Consider the following 18500-nt stretch of genomic DNA (forward strand, 5'->3'; position numbering starts at 1 on the left):
TTCCCAGGAAAAGTCCCAGAGGGGTTGGAGGGCAGGTGGCCCTCTGATCCACAGTCGGGGTGGGCCCGGCCGTAGCCAGGTGTCCACAGGGGGCAGCAGGCACTGTCCTCAGGGAAGCATCCACCGACTGGTGGGAACAGCTCTGTCAACCCAGAGCCAGCATGGTCTGCCTGTTAAGCAGGAGCTGGGCTCCTGGCGGAGTGGGCAGGTGGAAGGGGCCAAGCGCCCTGCTCACTAGTGGGAGCCCTGCTCCCTGGTGCGCCCCCCATCCTCACAGCTGGAGACGGCCAAGAAGGCCTACCATCTGGCGTGCAAAGAGGAGAAGCTTGCCGTGACCAGGGAGATGAACAGCAAGACGGAGCAGTCGGTCACGCCCGACCAGCAGAAGAAGCTTCAGGACAAAGTGGATAAGTGCAAGCAGGATGTACAGAAGGTATGGAGGCGGTGGGGGGGGGGCGGCAGGAGGAGGGAGAAGGGGAATGCGGGGTGGGGTGGACATGGGCAGTTGGGGGCTGTGGGCATGAGCCTCCCCACTCCTTCCCCCTCGGTGCCCGTAGACCCAGGAGAAGTACGAGAAGGTGCTGGAAGACGTGGGCAAGACCGCTCCCCAGTACATGGAGGGGATGGAGCAGGTGTTTGCTCAGTGCCAGCAGTTCGAGGAGAAGCGGTTGGTCTTCCTCAAGGAGGTGCTGCTGGACATCAAACGCCACCTCAACCTTGCTGAGAGTAGCAGGTACTGCTGCGTGGCAGGCGTGGTGGGCAGCGACTGCCAGCAGAGGGTGACACTGGCACACCGTGCCAGGAAGGGGAGGCGAGAGGGGAGAGGCTCCCGGTATGGTGGCTGTCTGGAGCAGCTGACACATAGTAGGTCCTCAAGAACTTGTGCCTGGAGGATGGGGGAGTGAGTGGCTAGGGTGCAGGCTTGGCATCTCTGGGTGTGACTACACTGGTGGTTGGCAAACGGTCTGCGCTGGTCCCCTGAATGGGCACCGAGCATGTGGAGAGGGCCACAATGAATCTGGGCCCCCATGCCCACTGCCAACAGCTACCTCCACGTCTACCGGGAGCTGGAGCAGGCCATCCGGGGTGTGGACGCGCAGGAGGACCTCAGGTGGTTCCGAAGCACCAGCGGCCCTGGCATGCCCATGAACTGGCCCCAGTTTGAGGTGAGGGGGTGTGGAGGTGCAGAGGGTGGCTTGAAAAGGTCGGAAGGAGCCTCAGGAGCAGATGGTCAGCCTGACCGCTCTTCCATGCCTCCCCACGCCCCCCCGCCACCGCAGGAGTGGAACCCAGACCTCCCTCACACCACTGCCAAGAAGGAGAAACAGCCCAAGAAGGCAGAGGGGGGGACGCTGACCAATGCCACAGGGGCAGTGGAATCTACATCCCAGGCCGGGGACCGTGGCAGGTGAGTGCCTCATCCTGGGGCTTCTTGGGGTGGCGGCGGCTGGGGCTGGGGGCTGAGAGACCCACCCAGTGGGACAGCTGAATTTTACCCCGGAGATGCTCAAGGCCATCAATTACAGCAAGCGCAAACACGTGCTCCTCTGGAAGACAGTCCTAGCTGATCTGTCCAGAGCCTGCAGGGTGCCAGGCGCAGGGTGCCAGGCGCAGGGTGCTAGGCTGTAAGCATCTGTGCACACGAGCTGATCTGCACTGTGGATATCCCCAGGCACTGAGGGCGAGATGCCTCCCAGAGAGAGTAAGTGACTTGCCCAAGGTTATAAGTTGGTTCATGAGCTTCACAGCCAAACAGATGCCCTAGCGCTCTGGCACCAGAATCCTCCTCCCTAACCATTAGGCTGCCCTACCCCTCTCAGACAAGGGCTCCGGTATTCCCCAAAGTGCCCTCCAGTGCCCCCTCGGACAGTGCTGATGGCTCGCGACTCCCTCCCACTCAGACAGTCCCCGCACGGTGGGGCCAGGGCTCTATAGTTCGCAGTCTGATCTGATTTCACGTCTGGTCCTCGCTCTGCACGTGCCTCAGTGTTAGCAGCTACGACAGGGGTCAAGCCTACGCCACCGAGTGGTCCGACGATGAGAGCGGGAACACCTTCGGGGGCAACGAGGCCAACGGGGGCGCCAACCCCTTTGAGGATGAAGCCAAGGGCGTGCGCGTGCGCGCGCTCTACGACTACGACGGCCAGGAGCAAGACGAGCTCAGCTTCAAGGCTGGTACGCGCAGGGCGGGGCGGGGCGGCCGGCGGCCAATCCGAGTACGGGCGAGGGTGCTGGGGAACCGGGCCTGGGTCTAGAGTGGGTATGTGGGCAGGGCAGGGGCGCAGCGTGTGTGGTGGGAGAAGGCCAACCTGGTGGAGCGCAGTAAGACAAAGCTTGGCTTTGTGGTTTAAGCGTTGGGCTGTGAGCCGCAAGGTCATCAGTTCGAAACAACAGCCATTCCGAGGGAGAAAGCCGAGGCTTTCTACTCCCGTAAACTGTTACAGTCACGGAAACCCACATGGGCAGTTCTGCCCTATCCTATAGGGTCGCTGTGAATCACCTGGATGGCAGCGAGTGAGTGTAGAGTTGCAGCCTTAGAAACCCTACCTGGCCTGTGCCGCTCACTGTTGAGTCAGAATGGACTTGATCGCCTTGAGAGAGCTTGGAGGCGGGCCTTGGGCCAGTGGGCGTAACCACTGCCAGGGGGCGGGGCCTAAGGGTCAGAGATGCCAAGGAAAGGCACCTGGAGGCGGGGCCTGCGCTCTATGGGCGGGGCCAAGTTCCAGGTGCTCTGTGTGGCTGGCCTGGGCCCCAGGGATGGGTGGGTAGCACTGAGGCTGGGGAGAAGGTAAGGACCTGGCTGGGGCTGTTTGTTGGGCTTGCGCGCAAAGCAGGGAGTGTGAGTGCGGTGTGGACAACTCTGCTTTCTGTCTTCCTCCGCAGGAGACGAGCTCACCAAACTGGGTGAGGAAGATGAACAGGGCTGGTGCCGCGGGCGGCTGGACAGCGGGCAGCTGGGCCTCTATCCCGCCAACTACGTGGAGGCCATCTAGCTGGACCGCCCCCACCACACTCCCCCCCACTCCTTGCCCACCGCCACCCCTCCACTCTTGTTGCCCTCTCCTAGCCATAGAGTTCCAGACATATTTTCCGATCAAGCTTTTATTTTTTTAAAAGTCAGAACAAAACAAGAAAACACAAAGAGACAAGCATTTGCAGGGCTGCCTGGAGGGTAGGAGGTAGGGCTTAGGTGGAGAGGTGAGGGTCTCAGCACATGGCCACTACTCCTGGCATCTGTTTCTCAGATCCCACCAAAGAGGCCCCAGAGCCCTGAGGGATGTCTCCTGGACCCTCCTCCCTGTGGGCTTCCCCCACCCCACTCTCCCAAGGCTGCCAGCACTGGACCCCGCTTTTCTCTGGGCCTAGTTTCCTAACTTCCTTCCCTGGCCTGCCCAGTTCCCTCTCCATCACTACCCTACTCTCAAAAGTCCCAGAAAGAGGGGGCACCAGTTTCTAGTCGGCCGCCCTACCTTCCCTTGGGCACTGTCTTCCCTCTCCATGGTGACCCAGGCACCATGGTACCCTCCTCCCCCCACGCATGAAGGGGGTGTGCTGGAGGAGATAGCAATCACTGGGGTGTAGGAGCGTGAGGTATGCCCCGTCTCAGCTCCAGGCCTGATTGGCCCTTATCTCCAGCTGTCAGCATTTGGGGCCCACACACGTCCTCAGAGATGTAGCTCTCGGTAGTTTTCAGAGCCCTTGCCCACCCCCACGCATAAGTCCTCTGGCAAGAAACGGGGTGGGGGGAGCACAAAGCCCAGGGGATAGCCAGCAACAGTAGCAGCCACCTCCCATTGCCCAAAAGAAGCACATCTTGTACCCCTTCCCCCGTCCCACCTCCCAGGCCCACAGCACCAGCCTCCGTGAGCCCAAGCCTTGGGCCCACAAGGCCCTTAGCCACCCAGCCCCTTCTCCCCTTGCCTGGCCTGTCTGAAGAGACACTGTGAGGCCCATCGAAGCTTCCAGCCTGGGACCATCAGGACAAGGCCTGTAGCCGCTGGAGGAAGCGTGTGTGGCAGGGAGGAGGAGGCCTGGCCCACAGGAGCAGGACAATCACTGTGTCTTTCTCCCTTGTCATCCTCATGTCAGGAACAACAGCCCCCTTGTGGCGGCCCTTCCAGCTCCCCAAGCCTGAGCCTCCGTTAAAGATGTAAGGTCAGGGAGCGGCGCCTGTGGGGATGGGACCCACGGCGCAAGCCTCCCCCTTAGGCCTTGGGGACAGGGCGGCTTGGGAAGCAGACCTAAAGGGGTGGAGAGTGGCTCTCAGGTAGAGGGGGCTCCAGGGGCCCCTGAGACAAGGGCCTGAGGTTTCCTGCTTGTGGTTGATGCCATTTCTGGGCCTGAGGTCCACAGGCACCTCCCCTTTTCTGTCTCGGGTACCCCAGTTCCCTCTGTCACCCTCGGACCTCTTTCACCCCCCACTGCTGCTTCCCACGGCCCACTGTTAGGAGTGTTAGACCCTGCCCGCTTTGTGTGGGCGCAGGAAGGTCCTGGGAGACCCTGACAGGAGCCTGAGTTAAGGGGGCTTTCCTCATGGCTGTGTGGGCACGAGATGGCTCCTTTGCCGCCACCTGTGCTCTCCCAGCCTCTGCTGCACCCTGAGATGGGCACTGGGCCCTCAGAGCCGGAGTGAGACTCCGGCAGCTCGCAGCCCTCCCAACGCTACAAGCGAAGTCACTTCTGCCTCTCCTCGAGACGGGCATGGGCTTCTCACTACAACCCTCGAAAGGCAGGAAGCTGGCACAGCTGCACCTCGGGGCCTGGGCTCCCCCCTAATCTGTGCCAGTGGCTTCCCAAGACCTGGAATGGGATGGTGGCCCCTGCCGGGACCCCAGGTCTGTCCCCTAGCTGCCCTCTGGGGCCAGGACTCGAAACCCCACCTCCTTTGAGCAGCATCCTCCATGGCCCTGTCTGGGTCCCCAGGTCTCCCTGGAAGACCCCCTTGGCTCTGGGGGCCCGGCCCCACCTGTCCGTGCTGAAGTCGAGGCACTCAGCACCCAGCCTGGGGGACGCACCCTCAGCCTGCCCCTAGCTCCCTGCCCGCCCCCTCGATGCTGCACGGGCCTGCCCCGGCAGGGGTCGGCAAGTCATGTGTTCTGCCCTCAGTTAGCCACCATTCTGCAGCCTGGTTCTTCCAGCAGCCGCGGCTGCCCCGCCCCCCGCCGCCCGCCCCCTAGGCTTCCTGACTCCATTCGTCCTGACACCTGTGAGTCTCAGCAGTGCACCTGTTTTGTACATGATTGTGTAATTTAAAAGTATATAAATATAAATATATATATATATAAGCTGTGATCGTATGACTGTGGATAAAATCCGGAACTGTGTCAACCTGGCTGACCTGTGTCATCTTGCGTCTCAAGCACTTTCAGCCCTAGACGTTTTGGAGCCTCTCTGGGATGGGCGGTGGGGCCGAGGGACTGGGTGACCAGGGGCAGGGGCTGGGTGACCAGGGGCAGGGTCTTGTCTCTGTGGGACAGGGTTGTGTTTGGGGGCCCCAGGCTCTGGCTTCCTAGTGTCCTGGGGGCTAGTGACGCATGCTGGTCGGGGGAGCTGCGGCTATGGTCTCACACCTCACATTCAAGGGTGAACTTGACCCCTGAAGAGCTTTAATTCTTGAAGCTAAATTCTAAAACCGAGGTACACGGTTCCTGGGTGCCCAGGGATGGCTCTGGGGTGGGTGGGATATCGTGTCATATCACACCTTCCAGTATCCTGCCTGACCTTCAGAGCTATTTCTGTGTGGGACCGCTGGGAGGGCCCCTCCAGGAAGACTTTTCAGAAGTGAGGGGACTCAGACCTCTCACTTCTCAACTCTGTCCAGCCAGGCTCAGACCCTGCCCTGGCCTCAGTCCCAAGCCTGTGCCCACAGATTGCCCAGCCCTGTTCTGCCCTTGTTCCCGCCTCTGCCCCTGCTCCAGCCTGCCCAGCCTGAGCTAGATCTCTGGGACGGGCCAGGAGTCCCAGGTCCAGCCCTGGCTCAGCCGTCGGTTCCCAATGAGCCCACCCTGACTCCCACCCACGGGCCTGACTTAAGCCTCTGGCTCAAAACTGCTGTCGGACAGTCGTCCAAGACCACTGCTCTCTCGGGCGCGGATGTCCTGGAGGGAGGGAGGATTGCTTCAGCTGGACCTTGAAGACCTTCGCCACCCCCTTCTCACCTCTTGTTATTCTAAGAGCCAGCTGGGTGGATACCAACTCGTTGGTGACCTCATGAGGTTTCCTAGGCTGTACTTTTTGGGGTTTTTTTGCCCAGGACCAGATGGCCAGGCCTGGCTTCTGCGGAGCTGGTATGCGGACGAAAGCCTTCAGCCTTTGGTCAGTGGCCAGTCACCACTGTCACCAGGGCTCCTTCCCATTCGTCAAGTCAAGAAAGGCAGCCTTGTCTTACGATGCAGGCTGTTCGGCTGAGCTATGGGGCATCCTGGATTCGGGACAGGGAAGGGGTTCTGCAGAGGAAGAGGGACTCTCCATTTGCTGCCAGCACCCTGGGTGGGGGTGTCACTGGATGGGTGTGTGCTCTCCAAGGGGACAGGGGGCAGATCTGCTCAGCAGGGAACGGTGTCATCTGACCCCCTCCCCATGCCACACCCCTCACCCTGTCCCTCTTCCCTCCAAACTCAGGCCCACCTGGAGACACGCAAGCAGGTGGCTCTAGGGATGCCGTTGGGGGTAGGGCTGGCAGGCTAGAGACAAAACCAGTTCAGCAGATCCATGCCGGGTCTGGCTGGGGTCCAGTCTGCCCCCTCCCTGGGCGTCGGTAGACAGTGGGACCCAATGAGACAGAGGTGGGGGGAGGGCTGCCTCCCCCGCTCGGTCCGGTCCCACTAACCGATGCCAAGGGCCTGTTTGCTCACTGTCAGGAGTAAACTTACTTCTGGAGACAATAAGAAGGCTGGAGGCAGAAGGCAGCATGGGACAAGATTTAACCCTTGGCAGTGTGGGGTTCCAGTTCTCCTGTCTCCCAGAGACTGTCCTCCGAGGCCCAAGTGGTGGAGCCCCGGGACACGGTCCAGATACCAAGAAGGAAGTGTGGAGGAGCAGAGAGCTGCCTGCCCTTGGGGAGCGAGTGACATGAGTCCCATTGCTGGTTTTGCTACCGATGGGCTGTGTGAGTGTGACCAGTCACGTAGCCGCGTCCAGCCTCTGGCTTCCGTGGGAGGCTTAGTGGCAGAAAAGCCACAGACATGTCTGGCACATAACAGCTGAGAGGCCGGGACAGGCATGTTGCTCCATCAAGTCCAGGTGACGCCCATGGGGAGGGAAGCCCATCCCATCCAGCACACACACACAGGACACACACCCTGCCCCCAGTGCCCACACGGAACTCACAGCTTCATGCATGTGCCATGAAGGAGGCCTTCAGGAAGTCAACATTTCAAACCTGAAGCCCCTTCCTCTGCCAGCCCTCTCGCACACCACCACTGTGGGGGCCAGCTCCCCCTAGGTTACGGAGCAGAGATGAGCTCTGTGCCACCTCGAAGGGGGGGCCAGCCCCTGCCCCCAGCAGAGCAAGAGGACATGGGCCTGCCTCCTCTTCAATCCTGCCTGTAGAGCCTTTCTCAGGCCCAGACCCACCTCCCCCAACCAACCCCATGGCCGCCTCTCCTTGGCCTCTCCCTGCTCCTGCCAGTTAACTGTCCCTTCAGGCTCGGCTTATCGCCACCTCCCCCAGGCAGCCTCCTTGGGGGCATTCCAGCTCCTGTGACCATACCCCAGCGCTGACACCGATCCGGGGACACAGATCCATTCTCTAGTATCTTTATTATCCTTACATGGGGTTCACCCCGCTACCCAACTCAGGTGCGCACGTTCCCCAGCATCGTCCCACGGGGGTGCAGAATGGACGGCGGTGGGATGTAGCAGAGCAAGCACTGGGTTGCCGACTTGGCCACAAACAGGCTGGGTGACCTCAGCCAGGTCATTGCCATCCTGTGGAGGTGTTAGGCTCTGCTCGAGCCATTCTGGGGTCCCAGCCTGAGGCTGGAGGGATGTCCTCTTCTGGGGGACAGTGACCACTGAGAACAGCCCGATTGTATGTGGGGCCACCCCAGTGGCCTGGCAGGTATTCAGTCAGGACTTTGGGGGCAGCATGCTCACCTTAGGGTCCCTGGCTCCAGAGAACACTCCTACAGCCCCGGAAGCATGGGCTACCCCCTCCCTGGCCCTAGCGTGTGGGCATGCCAGCAGCCTCCCCTCTCCACCCCTGCACAGGGTCTGGCAGGGCAGGGCAGGCAGGAGGGAGGCTCTCAGATGGGGTGCACAAACTGGTAGACCAGGCGCTGGGAAACATCCGGCTTCCGGATGATGCCCTTCTTGTAATACTGGCGGATGGAGCGGCTCAGTTTGTCGTAGTTCATGGCGGGCCGGTTCTTCCGGATGCCCCACAGTCGGGCCACCTGGGCCGAGTCCTCGATTTTGAAGATGCCTTCCGAGAGGCAGGAGGATCCCAAGAGAGCCGGCCCAAGGCAAGCCGGGGAGAGGAGGGGTGGGAGAGAGAAAGACGGGTTAGGCTCTGGAGAACCAAGAGGACCAGTCCCAGGGCCGGCCTCTGCTCCCCTATTCCCCCAGTGGCACCTAGCCATCCCAGCCTGGGGCTCCGGATTGCATTGTGCCACGTGAAAAAGATGCCCTGTAAGTCCTAACCTCGATGCCTGTAGAGTGCCAAAGAGCGAAGATGTCGCTCTGAGGACTAGGACCCGCCTGGTGGAAGCCAGGGCATTTTCAATGGCCTCGTGAGCTTGCGAAAGCGGGGCAGGGCATCAAGAAGACAAGAATTGAGGCTTCTGGCCGACAGTACTGGCGAGCAGTGTTAACCGTGGGACAGACTGTCCGGAGAACACACTGATGGGTCCTGGAGGAAGTGCAGCAGCGTGCTCCTTGGAAGCAGACTTGGCCTCACTGTGCGTCAGGAGGGACCCGGGCTGGAAGGATAGCGTACTCATGGACGTAGCGGGGCGGCTAAGACGAGGGCGCTCGCTGCGATGGATTGGCAGAGTGGCTGCAACAATGGGCTCAACACTACGATGGGGATGATGGTACGGGGCTCACGCGGGGTTTCGGACCAGTATGACCACGCCATTATGAGTCTGACGGCCCCACAGCTGCTAAGGACGGCAGCAGCAGTGGGTCTGCATCAGTCCCCTTGGGGGGGGGGGTTGTCTTTGCTATGGTAATGAGGCAAGATGCATGTAGGCTCCCTCTCTGTGCTTAGTAGCCTAAGGCGTAGCCTCCTAGCCACCCACAGTGGGGGGTGGGGGGTGGGGGGCTCCTAGCAGCCCTGTGTCTTGAGTCCACCTCTGTTGAAAGAGAAAAGAGATGAAATGCAAGGTAGAGAAGAGATAGGGGGGAAGTAGATGCCAGGCACATGGAAGTCTTCAAGGACCCAGGAAACAGAAGCCGAGCACGGAAGGACCTTCTCCCGGAACTGACAGCAAAGGAGCTTTTAGAAGAGACACCGTGAACCCGGACGGCCGCCTTCCCCCGTGCAAGAGAACGCAGTGCTGTGTGTTACAGGCCCCCACGTGTGGTCTCCATGCGAATGCAGCGCCCGGTAAGCCGGAGGAGCCGGAAGGCACCAAGTCGGGAAACCCAGGACCCCGAAGAGACTGGCTACAGTCAAGGCGCCGTCAAGAGCAGTTCTGACGAGGGCCCAGCAGGAGTGAAGGGGGCAACCGAGGAAGCCTCTCCCGTCTCAGGAAAGGAAGGCATATCCCCCAGCTACCGACAGAAGGCTGCTAGCGATGTGAATGTCCAAGGAGGCTTGCGAGGACCAGATTGGGTGGCTGGACAGCGGAGGAAGGGCGACGATGCCTTTTACGCGGTGGCAAAGAACTGTGTGAGGCGTGCCGAGACGTCTGATAGAAGGAAGCGCCGGAAAGGAAGCAGGAGCGGGGTCTCCGGCTGAGAGTGTTCCGAGCCATCCCAACGGCGCCCCGTGCTTTCTCCTCGCCGCTTAGAGTCAAAGGCAAGAGGAGAGAGATGGATTTTAAAATGAACCGGGCGAAACGGAAACAGCAGTGGGAGATTTGGAAAGGTTTGTTGTACATCAGGCCTGAGGTCCTGGAATGTCCACCAAGGATGTGGCTGGAAAAATCTCTTATGAAGGAAGTGAGGCCCGTGACTGAGGGGTCTAACCAGCGATCACAGCAGAAGACTAGAACATCCGTCTGGATGGGAGGGGACAGAGAAAGGACAACAGTAAAAGAAAGAAAGAATGTGATCGGCCTCTTGGGATTCTACAGGCAGGAGACCGCCCCAAGGGGCGTTTATCTATTGCCTTCCAAGAAAAGAAGAAGGTCCCCTGGAGTAGCTCAGAGGTCAGCAGGAGGGCTGGAAGGGGCACTAGAAGCAGGGCTGTCTTCATGTCAAAGGGCGAGGCCACACTCGCCTGGGAGCACCAAGTCAGACTATCCTGTCCTAAGTTTCAAAGAGTCCGATCTTTGCCAAGTTGGCTCCTGACCTTGGGGCTGACATTGAGGTGTGCCAGGAGCATGGGGCTGCCACCCACAGCTAAGGAGACGAGGCGTCTATGTCCAAGAGGCAGAAGAACAGGGCTGAGGAGGTGGGGTTACCACTCAGAGAAGCAGATGGTCGGGCTGCCCGAAGCCGCGGGGGCAGACTGCTGCTCCAGGAGGTCTGGAAGGCAAACGTGGAGCTGGGGGGCTGATAGGTCTCCCCCAAGAAGCCCGAGAGCCTCGTCGACACCCAGAGTCTGGAGGGCGGGGTCATTTGCCCAGATGCTAAACGGACTTGACCCACCACGCTCTTTCCAGAACAAAATTTATTCAGCAGTGAAAACCTCGTGTCCTACGGCCCAGAATCCAGGATCAAATGTGGGTGTTTGCTGCTGCAGCCCCCCGGAATCGTTCCACCACCCACCCAAGAAAGGGTGGTGTCGCCCACTTTGAGAGACACTTGAATGGCCTCACAGAGGAGGGGGATTTCCGAGCATCAAGCGCGAATGCACATCGCTCGGTTGGAGGCTTTCCGACAGCCTGGGAGCTTGCTGTCCACTCTCCCTTCTTTCTGTCCAGCCTCTCCCATCAATAAGGGACATCTGCCTTCGCCGGGCCCACGGCTGTGCTTCTGTACCGCCGAGGCAGACAACGGGTGGTCTAGAGTTCACAGGTTCACAGACAAAATCTGTCACCCCAGAGCAGAGTATGCCTGAATTCTCACTCAGTGTTTGGGATTGAATTGTGTCCATTCCTGCCCCACCCTCCCAAAATATATATATGTGACCATGTCGCTGGGCCATGATTCTCAGGGTTATGTAATTATCTCCATGTTGTGATCAGATGTAATGATGGGGGCGGAGTCCATCCAGGTGCCTCCGAAAAAAGACCTGGCCACCAACTTCTGAAAAAGCTGCCACCAGCCACTGGATGGAAAGGGATGAGGGAGATGGACAAGGGGACAAGTCACACACAGACTGTAACAACTGGGAGCTACAGCGGCCCGCTGACAGGCAGGTGGTGTTCCATCTCTCTGCCCAGCCCCGGGCCAGGCACCTGGGCAGCACGCAGGTGAGCCCCACGGCTCCTTCTCGCATTGCCCTCCTACCCAACAGCGCTCTCTGCCGGCACCCACTCACCCTTCTCCTTGTTGAGCCACCGGATGAAGCGGCCGTAGCTGTGGGGCTTGAGTAGCAGCTCCTTCAGAAACTGCCACAGGTGGATGGGCTGCCCGGGGCAAGATGAGTCCACCTCACTGTCGGTCCAGCTCTCCTCGCCGGTGGAGGCTGGGCAGCAGGGAGGGTGCAGGTTAAATGGGGAGCCCCAGGCCCCTGCCCCTTCCCTGCCCCTGCCCCAGCCCCAGGCTCACCACAGTAGTGAATCGCCCCAGGCAATGTCCTTTCTTGCATCCAGGCCGCTGCAGGGCAAGGAGAGGAGGTTGGGGGACCCAGAGAGACCCCCACAGTCTGGGGCCACTGACACGGGCTAGGGGCTGTCTCTGGGGCTCCCTTCTTCCTGGCTGTCTGGGATGAAAAGTCTAAGAGTTCAGAGGTAGGAAGGGCCTTACTGAGTTTAGAGAAAAGAGAGTAGAAGTTGAGCCTTGTTGGGCCTCCCTGGCCTCATCTGTGAAGTGGGTCCATGACCCCTCACAGGCCATTCAAAGACACACGGTAATGACATCCCCACAGCACCGCACTCAGTGCTGGCCTTCCAGGGCCAAGGTCACCCAGCTCCTCACACCCCTGCAGCTCTCCATAGGGCCCGCCGACGCCTACCTGGCACTCCCAGGTCCAGCTCAAGCAGCGGGGGGGTGGGAGGCAGCCTCAGAGGGACAGGGCTGCCAGGCTAGCTCAGTTTGTGCTGCGTCACTGCTGGTCCCGTGTGGCACTGGCCGACCCCCTGGGCAGGATGTGGGCCTTTGAGTGGGTCACGCAAGTAGACGCCGCCTCTTCACTCATCTTGGGTCCCTTAACAAGCACTGCCTCCCCCAAAGCCCAGACGGATGTCTGATGTTAGTCTAGACAATTTAAATATTAGGAGTTGGCTGCAGCCAGCCCAGGTGGAGTAATGGGTTATGCATTGGGCTGCTAACCACAAGGTCAGCAGTGTGAAACCACCAGCAGCTCCAAAGGAGAAAAATGAGGCTTTCTACATCCATAAAGATTTAGTCTCAGAAACCCACGGGGGCTAGTTCTACTCTGTCCTATTGACCCTGCTGTTTCTCAATAAATCCAGACCGATAACGACCCTGTAGGACAGAGTACAGCTGCCTCTGACGTGGTCCACATCGGCACCCCTCACATTCTGGTGTGTAGTCGCATAGAATCCCCTGCTCCTACTAAACCATTCATGGAGTATAAGCCTGATAGCACAGTGAGTCCTGATCGCATAGTGATGATGTTTGGGTGGTGAACCGCCAGTTCGAACCACCAGCCACTCCACAGGAGGAAGACGAGGCTCTCTACTCCAGTAAAGACTTACAGTCTCATGAATCCCCAGGGGCGGTTCTCCCTAGGAATCGGGATCGACTATTGAGCAGTGACCACCACGCCTTTCTTCTGCAGCTGCTGGGTTTGAACCACTAACCTTTTTGGTTGGCAGCAATGAACTTGGCCACTGAGCCACCAGGGCTGCATAGATAGAGAGATAAAAATATAGCTTATCTAAACACAGGCTATGCCAATAGTCTGTATACCCTGGTGCCACATTCTGCATGTAAACCATCCATATACGCTGGTATGCAAATAAACCAATATCTCTACCTATCTATATAGATTTATAACTGTCTGGAGGGAGAGCGAAAGAGAGAGAGAAGGCCCGGTGGTAAAACAATGACTTGCTTGGCTTGGAAGCCTCCAGCAGCTCAAGAGAAAAGATCTGTGATTTGTTCCCACACGGATTTCGTCCCAGGAACCCCAGCAGGGCAGTTCTACTCGGTCCTATAGAGTCGCCGACTCAGAACACAGATGGCGTGCACAGACTTGGCCTGGAAAAGTACCCCCAATCAAACAGACTCACTGCCATCGAGATGATGCTGACTCAAAGGGCCCCTACAGGGCAGGGGAGAAGTGCCCCCCCCCGTAAGCCTCCGATATTAGAACCCTTTATGAAAGTAGAAAGCCCCATCTTCTCCCGAGGGCCAGCCGGTGGCTTTGAACGGCTGACCTTGTGGTTAGTGGCCCAATTCATAACCACGATGCCACCAGAGCCTCCTGGAAAGCTACCACAGTAGCTGATAGGATGGTGGCCTCTGGGGAGGGGTTAGAAGAAGGCTGGGGTCAGATATGAGAGAGAATATTACTTTTTCCCACTGTGTTTATTGATAGGCACTCATTACCTCAGTACTTTTTCAAGGAAAAACAAAACAAATGCAAAGGAAAAGAGAAAGGGTAGCAGTCCCAGAGGTCCCCGTGGTCCGTGTCCTCATGGCCTGACCCTCTCGTGAGTGCTGTGCTTGGTCCTGAAGGCCTATGGCCTTGACCAGGACTCAGAGTGGCTTTCCTGCAGGTCTGGGAAGGAAGCTGCAATCGGGCCTGAGATTCAGAATGGAGCTCAGATTGCTTCCAGGGTCCCTTCCCTGAGCAGGGAGACCCTCTCAGTCTGCTTCCAGGGCCCACTGTCCCCTCCCCTCTGGTGTCTCCGGCTCCCGCCACATGACACACAGACTGACCTGACTTCCAGATGTCCAGGTGGGCGTGCAGCAGTTCGCCCCCCAGGGGCGAGCGCTGGCGGAACTGCTCCTCAGACATGGCACACAGCTCCTTGCCCGCCAGCTCCTGGAAGGCCTTGCCCACAGGGGGCAGCCGGTACTGGTGTTCTGTCCACAGGAGCCACTTCTGCACGTTGCCAGGGCTCCAGTCCACAGGGTCTGGGCAAGAGACACCAGAGGCTGGGTGAGCGCCCGGTGTGTGGCCTGATGGGCACCCGTGGGAGCCTGTGGCCCAGGGCCATGTCCTCCTGGGGGTGGGGAGGTGGGACAGGCCAGGCTTAGAGAGAGACTGGAGGGGCCTGGGAGTTGCTTGGGGTCCCAAGAAGAGAGGACAAGCAGGTGAGAAGAACAAGGCAGGTCCCTGCAAGCAAACCTGGTTCAGGGCAGGGCAGCCTCAGCCTCTGCGTCCCTCACCCCACCAGGGTCTCAGGAACCTCCAGCCCCTCCAAGGGTCTTCTGGGGGAGCCTAGTCCTGGATGGGGTAGTGACATCAAAGTGGGTCTCTTGCTTTCTCTGAGCTCATCAAAGAACCAGAGACCAGCACAGCCAGGGGTGAGTCCTCTAACTTTCAGCCCTCAACACTCAGGGCCTCGTAGCGATGCGGACACTAGTGTTCAACACTGGTGGGTGCCTCCCTGCACGAGGGAGGAGTCAATGAGAGGCAGGTCACAGAATGGTGGGGACAGCCACAGGCCTAGAGGGGGGTGGGGTGGGAGTGGAGGGACACTGGCTCAGGCAGAGGTGCTCTGGGTGTGCCTGGCAGGGTCCAGGCTGGGGGCCAGACTGGTGGGTGGGGCACAATGGGGCCACCAAGTGAACACCGTGGTCTGAGTCAGTGTACCTGCTGGGTGACCTGCTGACTGGCCTGCCCCCGCTAAATAAGGCCATTTTTCTTCCTGTGGTCAGAGCAGTTTGTTCTTGCCCCAGTTGTTCAGGGAACACACCCCTCCCAGCCCCGAGTGGGGCAGGAGGCACCATGGAAAAGCTACAGGGGTGGGGGGCATGGGGACTGGGAACCTGGAGGACTGGAGTGCCCATGGAGCTGCCTGAAATGGGCATAACAATTGGGGGCGATGTGGGGGACAGTCCCAGATGAGGCCCTGGAGGAGAAGCTGGGCCTGGGGCCAAGGGGGGCCGTCCATAAAGAACCTTCCTGCATGGGTAGGTGGGGAGTGGGGAGCGGCACAGAGTGTGAGCCACTCAAATGCCCAGGCACAAAGACCCCGGGAGAGGAGTCAGGCCTCCCCAACGCTGGAGCGATAATGGGGAACCAGAACTGGGAACCTGCACTGTCTGCTCCACAATCACACATCCAGGCCAGTCAGTCACAAGCCTGCTCGGGTCCTTGATGTCCCCATCCTGCCCTGTTGGGGATGGATGGATGGGTGTGGCCAGCTGGCTGCACCCCAAGTTCCATGCACATAGTGGCTGTGTGTTGAGTTCCCCTCTCAGTCCTCCAGTCCTAGCACAGTGCCTGGCACACAGGGAGTCCTGGTTACCGAGACCATTCAGCAAGCACGCATTGAGCAGCTGTTATGTGCCAGGCGGGGCTTTAAACGGGCTCCGGACGGGTCGCTCAGGGCTGTGATCTCATTACACAGCTGCTGGGTCTTCGAGGCATGAGGATTTTGATCTGAGACCATCGGGTTGCTAACCACTGGGTCAGCAGTTCAAAACTACCAACTGCTCCAAGAGAGAGAGGCGGGCTTCTACGCCTATTCCAGGCTCAGAAACCCGCAGGGGCAGTTCTACCCTCTCCAGTAGGGTCACTGGGTGTCAGAGTGGACTCGACAGGGAGCTTTTGACAGGAAAAGGGAAGCGGTGGACCAGTTCAGAGACGTCGTCGGCAGGCACACGTTCAAGGCAGAGGCCGCCACCATCGTTGAGTGGGGCACAGCTGCCCGTTTCCTACTTGGGTCAAAGAGATTCGGTTGCTATGCAACCTGAAGCTGCCCTGGTTTCCCTCTGCTGTGAAGGAACCATTTCCGACCAATTTGCAGCTCTGGCTCAGCGTGTGCTATTCCAGGAGCCGAGGACGGAGCAGTGAACAAAGCCTGCAAAAGCCCGCAGCCTGTGGGGTGTGCATTCCAGCTGGAGAGATAGGCAGGATGGGGACGAACACGCCGGAGGTGCCCCGCATTCGGCTGGGCTAAGAGACGCAGCGGGAGAGGAGCAGGTGGTGGGCGGTGGGACCATTTGAGAAGGGAAGGAAGAAGCCAAGCAGATAGGATATGCCGGGCAGGGATGGAGATGAGCGTGCTCTAGGGACGGAGTGGGAGCCTCCAGGCGGGAGGGCCGGGATGTGCACAAGTCCTGGGTGGGAGGTCTAGGCCAATGTGGCTGGAACCGACTGGAGAGCAGAGAGGTGTCTGAGAGGCGGTTGAGCTACCAAGTAGGGGTACTGGTTTAGCGTGAGTGGGGCATGGAGACAGGGAAGCACCACCCGGCTCAGGCTCGCTGGGGGTTGAAGTAGCAGTCTCTCCGGGGCTGCCTGAGGCGGCGGGGGAGCAAGAAGAGTCAGAGTCTGCAGGCCATGCCCCTCCTCATCGCAGCCACCTAGGCCCTGCCTGCGCCCCACCTGCGGGGGACTGGGACGGGGCTCACCTGCGGTGATGCTGAGCAGCTTACAGGCGGTCTCGATGTCCTTGAGCACCTCGCCCACCACCATGGACTGCACCTGCTCCAGCGAGTGCTCCTCCAGGGCCAGCCCGCCGGGGGCCACGTCCAGGCTGCCCCCCGGGGCCTGGCTGTCAATGACCGGGCACTGCTCAGGCTCCTCCGGCGCCTCCTCCTGAGCACCAGCCCCGGGGCCCTTGGCCGCCCAGCTGCTGTCCTCCGGGTACAGCATGTCAAAGTACGAGAGATAGAAGGCGGACAGGCCCTGCTCGGGCGTGGCCGGCGGGCTGGGGCTCCAGTCCCGACTCTCAGGCCCCAGCGCTCCCACCGCTGCCTTCTCCAGGCCGGTCCGCAGCGCCGAGTCGCTGGGCAGCAGCAGGCGGACGGAGGGTATGCTGCTCAGGCCCGGGCTGGCACTGCCCATGCCGCTGCTGCTCGGGCTGGCGGCTGCGTCTGCACAAGGCAACAAGGGAAGAGAGTCAGGCTCTGGCTGCCTCCCCGTCCCCATGGGGCCCGCTAAGCTGGGCACAGGGATGAGGGGCCCAGGGGCCAGGCCTGGGAAGGAGTCAGGGCTTCTGGGTCAGTGGGCAGCAGCTGGGACAAGGGTGGGCAGATAGGGACAAGCAGTGAGCAGGTGGGGCTGGGGGCAAACGGGTAGCTCTGTGGCCTCTCTAGGAGAGGCAGGCTGCCCAGGACCGTCACATGTTTACACGTGAATGTGTGTTCACCAGCCTGCAGGCCTCCCCGTGGAAGACCGATTAGGCCCAGTTGGCAGATGCGCCTACGGAGGCTTAGAGAAGGAGCCCGATATACCGAGGCTTCTGCCGCTGGACCCGCCCTCAGATCCCAGCCTAGAGGCTTGGGACGGAAGTTCCTTCTGAGCAGGACTAGATCTTTCCTGCTGCAGCAAACCTCATTTTACTTCTGCCCTCGAAGTGGGTATGGACGGGTGGACCCAGAGGGAGACGGCCGGCAGCCCGAAGACTACCATCACCATCCCCAGGTGAAGGAAGAGAAAAACAAGTGTGGGGGAGCGGTGCTATCTAACCTTCCCGCCTGCCCCCCAGGGCCGTTTGGGGGACATGAGCAAATTCAGTGTGTCATTCCTGAGGCGGCTAGTGACCAAAGCCTACAGGTGCGCCTGCCCGCAGCATTCAGGTCTGGTCCCCGGTGCGGGCTGCCGACTGGCCCATCCAAACTCTCAGGCCCTCTCTCCTCCCTCCAGCCCTGGAGGGGTGTGCGGCTGCCTGGAGATGTGGCTCACGTGCTGGCCTACACGGCCCCGGCTCCAGGGGGCCCTGAGACGCTCATCCAGGCAGATACACACTCCTCACTGCTGTCCCCAGAGCCCTGGAGGCTCCTGACAGCCTACAGCCAGGGCCCCACCACACATCTGTCCCCCGGGCTCTGCCTCTCCCGAACCTGCTTCCTCCCCGTCCTACCGGGACGCTAAGAGTAGCCCTCGGCTTGATGGCAGTGCGTTTGCAGTTTGGGTTGGTGGCACAGTGGTTACCCATTGGGCTGCTAACCACAAAGTCAGCAGTTCAAAACCACCAGCTGCTCCTCGGGAGAAAGATGAGGCTTTCTGCTCCTGTAAAGAGCTACGGCCTCAGAAGCCCCCAGAGGCAGTTCTCCCTGTCCCATGGGGTCGCTCTGAGTCGACATGGACTCAATGGCAGAGTGTGAGGATCTCCCGGTGGTCCGCGGGCTCGGCGCTCACT

The 18500-nt window shown here is 60.0% G+C and overlaps 2 protein-coding genes across 4 annotated transcripts in view; one reads left to right on the top strand and one right to left on the bottom strand.

The window, feature by feature from the left end:
* PACSIN1 (protein kinase C and casein kinase substrate in neurons 1) overlaps window positions 1-5328 on the top strand; it is a 61695-nt gene extending 56367 nt beyond the window's left edge. For both annotated transcript variants that reach the window (XM_075555495.1, XM_075555494.1), the window contains exons 5-10: window positions 278-433; window positions 558-733; window positions 1046-1166; window positions 1281-1408; window positions 1988-2175; window positions 2884-5328. In XM_075555495.1, coding sequence (XP_075411610.1) covers window positions 278-433; window positions 558-733; window positions 1046-1166; window positions 1281-1408; window positions 1988-2175; window positions 2884-2993 — 879 coding nt within the window. In that variant the 3' untranslated portion in view covers window positions 2994-5328. The remainder of the gene's footprint in view (window positions 1-277; window positions 434-557; window positions 734-1045; window positions 1167-1280; window positions 1409-1987; window positions 2176-2883) is intronic.
* A 2918-nt stretch (window positions 5329-8246) lies between these two features.
* On the bottom strand, window positions 8247-17203 carry SPDEF (SAM pointed domain containing ETS transcription factor). Of its 2 annotated transcripts, XM_075554189.1 has the most exons (5): window positions 16768-17203; window positions 14125-14322; window positions 11824-11871; window positions 11594-11740; window positions 8247-8425 (listed from the first exon to the last, which is right to left on the bottom strand). In XM_075554189.1, the coding sequence occupies exons 1-5, from the start codon at window positions 17201-17203 to the stop codon at window positions 8247-8249; spliced, it is 1008 nt and encodes a 335-aa protein (XP_075410304.1). The 2 variants fall into 2 exon arrangements, with proteins under 2 accessions (XP_075410304.1, XP_075410305.1); XM_075554190.1 differs by lacking the exon at window positions 11824-11871.
* Window positions 17204-18500: the final 1297 nt, after the last annotated feature.

The sequence above is a fragment of the Tenrec ecaudatus genome, chromosome 7 (genome assembly GCF_050624435.1).
Source record: "Tenrec ecaudatus isolate mTenEca1 chromosome 7, mTenEca1.hap1, whole genome shotgun sequence".
In the NCBI taxonomy this organism is placed as follows: Eukaryota; Metazoa; Chordata; class Mammalia; order Afrosoricida; family Tenrecidae; genus Tenrec; species Tenrec ecaudatus.